We start from the raw sequence: 6,363 nt of genomic DNA, 5'->3' as shown, positions 1-6,363 counted from the left end.
GTACAAAACATAGAGGGAGCACACTGCATCATAAACCTTTTATTTCGCTTTTCAAAGATTTGTCAAAAGGAAGATTTTATTTTATTTTATGCAGCTTGTTATCGCGCGCATATTTCAACATACGGATTCAAGGCGCAGGAATTTATTTATGCCGTGTGAGATGGAATTTATTTTACACAATACATCACGCATTCACATCGGCCAGCAGATCGCAGCCATTTCGGCGCATATCCTACTTTTCACGGCCTATTATTCCAAGTCACACGGGTATTTTGGTGGACATTTTTATCTATACCTATACAATTTTGCCAGGAAAGACCCTTTTGTCAATCGTGGGATCTTTAACGTGCACACCCCAATGTAGTGTACACGATAGCGTTGCGATGTATTTAATCCCTCCTGAGCTGTAACCCACTCTTGTGAATTCACTCTTAGCTACACAAGACATGTATAGTGAGAACACTGCATCATAAACCATTCAATTTACTTTTCAAAGATTTGTCGACAGGAAGATATCGCGTTGAGTTGAATTTGGTCCCTGTTGAGCTGTGACCCACTCTTGATAATTCACTCTCAGGTGTACAAGCCATAAAAAGAGAACACTGCAACATAAAGCTTTCATTTCACTTTTCAAAGATTTGTCGAAAGGAATATTCAGCGTTGTGAAGGTGTTGGTGTCCTTCTCACTGTCACGTCATCATGGAACTGAAGAGCAACCGTTCTCTTAACGGCAAGTTCAGTGGTACTGTAAGAGAGAGAGAGAGAGAGAGAGAGAGAGAGAGAGAGAGAGAGAGAGAGAGAGAGAGAGAGAGAGAGAGAGAGAGAGAGAGAGAGAGAGAGAGAGAGAGAGAGAGAGAGAGAGAGAGAGAGAGAGAGAGAGAGATACACTGACAATGACAATGACAATTCTTTATTTAACGAGGGTAGTAGATTAAGCAGTGGTCTGCTTTTTTACATCCAGCCCTCGCCCTAAAGAGGGACTAACTACAAAAATGAAAGAAATACAAGATATAAAATAGAAAATAGAAGAACTAAAATTTTACATTTTAACAGATAACTAAAGTAAAAACGCATTATACAACTCCTGTAATGCAACCGAGGGGTGGATTAAATCTAGTTGATTATTTTTAGACAAGTGAGAAATTAGAACGAACTACTTTGATTACACCAAAATCACACGTGGATTATTCGAAGTAAGAAGAATGGTTTGCTTCTTAGTTGGATACCATGGGTTGACAACTCTCGCCATCAGTACCACCTTACCACTGATGAGACACAATAGTGTCGAAACACGTGTCTGGTCTAGGTACAAATACAATGGTCCTCCTCAGGACTAGATTACCTTGCGATACGTCCCCCACAAAGGGACTTTGCTCTGTATATCTCGGTCCCCCTTGAGGAGGGTCTGATGCTCCCAATAGGCTGTCTGTGAAGGGATACTTATTTCTCTCTCTATCTCTGCTAAGAGATTTTAACAAATCTCGGAAGAAAGTCTCTGCTGACTTTCAATTGTTTCTTTCACAATTTCTGATGTTTTATAATGTGGTCACCGTGAAAGTTGCATCGCCTTTAAAGCGATCCAATTGAATAAAGCAGAAAACTTCTTGTTTACCAAGTCCTGTGTTGAACAGCAGTGAAAAGTTGACCGCTTTTCCTGTTTAACCTTTTCAAAATTAGATCTAACTTGTTCGCGTATCCATTTCTGGATCTGCAGGCTGGTACAGAGTTACCTCCCTTTAGGCTTTTTCAAATTTCCCTTGTTTTAACCTAATTTCTTGGTTAAAACTTGTCTAAATTTCTAAATTCTTTCTTAATAAATATCAATTCTACACTTTGGCCTTAAATCAAAGTGTTTCCCTTCACAGATATCCTCTTGGGGTTGTCAGATGAGGGTAGTGTCCCACGCCAACAGACGTTACCATTCAGAGAATGGTTTGCTTCTTAGTTGGATACCATGGGTTGACAACTCTCGCCATCAGTACCACCTTACCACTGATGAGACACAATAGTGTCGAAACACGTGTCAGGTCTAGGTACAAATACAATGGTCCTCCTCAGGACTAGATTACCTTGCGATACGTCCCCCACAAAGGGACTTTGCTCTGTAAATCTCGGTCCCCTTGAGGAGGGTCTGAGTCTGATGCTCCCAGTAGGCTGTCTGTGAAGGGATACTTATTTCTCTCTCTATCTCTGCTAAGAGATTTTAACAAATCTCGGCAGAAAGTCTCTGCTGACTTTCAATAATGTTTCTTTCACAATTTCTGATGTTATATACATATATACAAGTACTGTTAAGACAAGAACGGTAATCACGTACCTGCCGCACGATACTTTGTCCCCAGTCAAACAGCAGTTGAAACAAAACATATGACTGACGGGCGCAGTGGCCGAGTGGATAGGACATCGGCCTCCCAAGCGGAAGGTCGTGGGTTCGAATCCCGGCCGCGCCTGGTGGGTTAAGGGTGGAGATTTTTCCGATCTCCCAGGTCAACTTATGTGCACACCTCGTCAATTAACACCAGAACTGAATGACATTGTAAAATTGAAAAGACACAAACACAATTGCTGTGCTTACATGCCTGATTTAAATCATTTCTTTATAAATGCACGCATGCAGAAAAAAAAGAAGAAAAATTGGTAGCTCGCTTTAATACTCATTGTGAAAACAGCCCGAATTTCCATTAGGGTACAACCTCACAGGACTATATGAAATCTTATCTTATCTTGTCTTGTCTTGTCTTGTCTTGTCGTGTCTTGTCGTGTCTTGTCGTGTCTTGTCTTGTCTTGTCTTGTCCTGTCTTGTCTTGTCTTGTCTTGTCTTGTCTTATGCCCCCCGCGGGTTAGGGGGAGTCCCATATTGGTTGGGACGAGAAAGAATTTACCCGATGCTCCCCAGCATGTCGTAAGAGGCGACTAACGGATTCTGTTTCTCCTTTTTACCCTTGTTAAGTGTTTCTTGTATACAATGTTTGTAAAGATGTTAGTCAAGCAGTATGTAAGAAATGTTAAGTCCTTTGTACTGGAAACTTGCATTCTCCCAGTAAGGTCATATATTGTACTACGTTGCAAGCCCCTGGAGCAAATTTTTGATTAGTGCTTTTGTGAACAAGAAACAATTGACAAGTGGCTCTATCCCATCTCCCCCCTTCCCTCCCGTCCGTCGCGATATAACCTTGAATGGTTGAAAACGACGTTAAACACCAACAAAAGAAATAAATAAATCTTGTCTTATCTTATCTTTTTCCGAACATCTCTTATTGATGGATCTTCTGTTGCAGTGATATTTGTCTACACGCTGTTGGCCTGTCTGCTAGTCGTTGTTCTGTACGAAACGTTCACCGCTCGCTACAATATCCCCTTCTCTTCTCTGCTGGTCACGCTCTCTCGCGCGCGCTTGGCGAGGGACAGGGTACGAGGACTTCAATCCCGACCCCAGGGTCTTCACCCCTCAACCCGTGGAGACTTTAACGAGAGTCCGGGTCCACAGAAACTACAGAATGCCAAAGAAGGAAATACCGGAGCATGGTCTAAACAGACAAAAGCCAACAAGGCAGACGAAGAAGCTGCGAAAGAGGAGATACCAGGCGAAGAAGAAGCTGAGACAGTGGCGATGCTATTGCCCTCATATGTTGGTGAAACTGATGGGAACTTTAGTACCCCAGTCAATCAGACGAGTGTAGTCAAAGAACTGATCAAACTCAAGACATGTGTCTTGCTTCGAGCTTTCACGGGTCGTCTGGGAAACGTGATGTTTGAGTTCGCGTCTGCTGTGTGCATCGCCTGGCAAAACAACCTGACGCTTATCCTCAACAACGCGTCAGAGTTAAAGGATTTCAAGTACAAAGAACTGGTGTTGACAAAAGAAGCATTCGAGGAACTGCGGCTGAGGCTTCCACGTAAAAACCATTACGAGAGAGCGTGCTGCAGCTTTGACAAAACTCTAATGAAACTTGCAAACAGCGGTATCTGCAGTCATAGTCTTCAGGGGTACACCCAGTCCTGGAAGTACTTCGAGCCTTGCAAGCAACGAGTGAAACAAGCCATGACCTTCACAGACGATATCGTCACACGAGCTGTCACTATCGTCGACAGCCTGAGGAAACGGTTCCCGGACAGAACTCTCGTGGGGGTTCATATTCGCATGGAAGACTATCTCAGCGAACGTGCAGTCTCGAACGGAAAACGAACCGCGCCACCAGACTACTACATCAAAGCGATGACGTACTTCCGCAAAAGATTCGATGACGTCACTTTCGTGATTATCACCAAGGACCCTGATTACATCAGGGCCAACGTCACAACAGCGTCAGACGTGACGTTTCTGAAGCGTTCTGACTCCCCAACCGTGGACATGGAGGTGTTATCACGACTGGATCATCTCATTATCAGTGTGGGGACCTTCGGCTGGTGGGCAGCCTACAAGAGCAAAGGGGTTGTCGTCCATTACAAGGATTTCTACGTGCCTGGCTCACGCTATGGAAAACAGTTTTCGAACAACGCAAGCGATTTCATTTATCCTGGTTGGATTACACTGTAAGGCGGCAATTAAATGCAATTGTGTGTCTGTTGAAGCTATAGAAATCAGTTTTCGAACAAAAAGGCAATTGATTTGTCTGTTGACGCTATGGAAATCAGTTTTTGAACAACCGATCCTATTTTATCTTATAACCTGGCTGGATTTCATTGTAAGGCCAAGCAGTTTCGTGTCTGTTGATCACAAAAAGTGTGTGGCTGAAATAATAAATGTCCTTGTATGCATGGAAACGCAGAAATACTCCCCCAAAAAGTGTGAATTTGGGAGGTGTCCTCTCATTACAGGGCTAGGGGCATGACAGAACAGGGACCAGTTTGATAGGAAAAGGTATGGCGATTTTGTGCAGATTTCGTGCCGACTTTATCACGTCACAATGTGAATTAGAAGAAAAAGTGTGGTCGAGCTCTTCTTTCAGAACGTCACGTTATCCGTGATAAATTGTAAACATTGAAGCGTGTACTGTGTGTGTGATGCATTGGTGTTTGTTGATGAAAACAAACGAGAAACAAGTCGCGTAAGGCGAAAATACGACATTAATTTTTAGTCAAGTCGAACTCACAGAATAAAACTGAACGCGCTGCATTTTTTCACCAAGACTGTATACTCGTAGCATCGTCAGTCCGCCGCTCGTGGAAAAGGCAGAGAAATTGACAAGCCAGAATAGCGCGGTAGTGGTTGCGCTGAGCAGGATAGCACGCTTTTCTGTATCTCTATTCTTTTTAATTTTCTGAGCTAGTTTGTAATCCAAACATATCATATCTATATGTTCAGATTTTTAATGACCAAACTCATTAATTGATTTTTAAGCCTCCACGCTCAAATGCAATACCGAAGTTCGGCCTCTGTCGAAGATTCCTTGGCCAAAGTGTCAATCAATTTCATTAAAAAATGATGTTGTGACAGTGCCGCCTCAATTTTTACAAAAAGCCGGATATTACGTTATAAAAGACATTTATCGAAAAAATGAAAAATATGGCTGGGGATATCATTCCCATGAACTCTCATGTAAAGTTTCATAAAGAACGGTCCAGTAGTTTACTCTGAATCGCTCAACACACACACACATGTACACACATACACACACACACACTCATACACCACGACCCTCGTTTCGATTCCCTCTCTATGTTAAAACATTTAGTCAAAACTTGACTAAATGTAAAAACAACGTGAACCAGTGTACATATGTCTGGTGTTTATTCAGTCAGATTACGCTTGACAGGTGATGAACATTAAACATCAGCTGTGCTGGTAATACGTTGGTGTTCAGTCACTGGCGGCAGCTACAACAGCCGTGTATTTCAGCAAGCTTTTATACTTTTAGTCTAGAGCAGCACACTTGGTTTTTTCTGTCTTTCTCTTCTTGATCTTGTTCTTGTTCTTGTTCTTTTTCTTGATCTTCTTGTTCCTCGTCGTCCTTCTCGTCTTCTTCTTCTTACTCTGATGATGATGATGATGATGATGATGATGATGATGATGATGATGATGATGATGATGATGATGATGATGATGATGATGATGATGATGATGATGATGATGATGATGATGATGATAGGTATTCCAGGGCAGCCATAGGGCAATACGGCGTAGCATGGAATATCCAAGAAGAGCAACTGCGGATGTCAGCGGGCAGAGATTTTTAAACAGAAGGGGCTTGGTATTCAAAGGAATTCTTTCCGTATTTTTGTAGCTTGAAGAGGTTTTCAGAGCTTTGCAGTACCGAGGATAAATATTTGGGAAGGGTGTTGCCAAAGTGCCGAAATGCGCTTTGTAAGATGCCGTGAGATTCACAAAGATTCTGAGTGGCCATTTCCCCATGATCATGCTCA

At 42.5% G+C, this 6,363-nt stretch overlaps 1 protein-coding gene across 1 annotated transcript; it reads left to right on the top strand.

Annotated features, from left to right (window-relative positions):
• The first annotated feature begins 618 nt into the window (after positions 1-618).
• On the top strand, positions 619-5,404 carry LOC138973563 (galactoside alpha-(1,2)-fucosyltransferase 1-like). Its single transcript, XM_070346278.1, has 2 exons — positions 619-742; positions 3,279-5,404. The coding sequence occupies exons 1-2, from the start codon at positions 700-702 to the stop codon at positions 4,535-4,537; spliced, it is 1,302 nt and encodes a 433-aa protein (XP_070202379.1). The 5' UTR covers positions 619-699; the 3' UTR covers positions 4,538-5,404.
• Positions 5,405-6,363: the final 959 nt, after the last annotated feature.

This window comes from Littorina saxatilis, linkage group LG8, assembly GCF_037325665.1.
Source record: "Littorina saxatilis isolate snail1 linkage group LG8, US_GU_Lsax_2.0, whole genome shotgun sequence".
Lineage (NCBI taxonomy): Eukaryota > Metazoa > Mollusca > Gastropoda > Littorinimorpha > Littorinidae > Littorina > Littorina saxatilis.
Note: the sequence above shows the minus strand (reverse complement) of the source record. Positions and strands in the feature narration are given on the sequence as shown.

What these genes read in the sequence shown, in the direction of transcription:
- LOC138973563 (XM_070346278.1), top strand. Translation starts at nt 700, where the DNA reads ATGGAACTGAAGAGCAACCGTTCTCTTAACGGCAAGTTCAGTG. An exon ending in TCTTAACGGCAAGTTCAGTG is followed by an intron (nt 743 to 3,278) that starts GTACTGTAAGAG and finishes CTTCTGTTGCAG; the next exon opens with TGATATTTGTCTACACGCTG.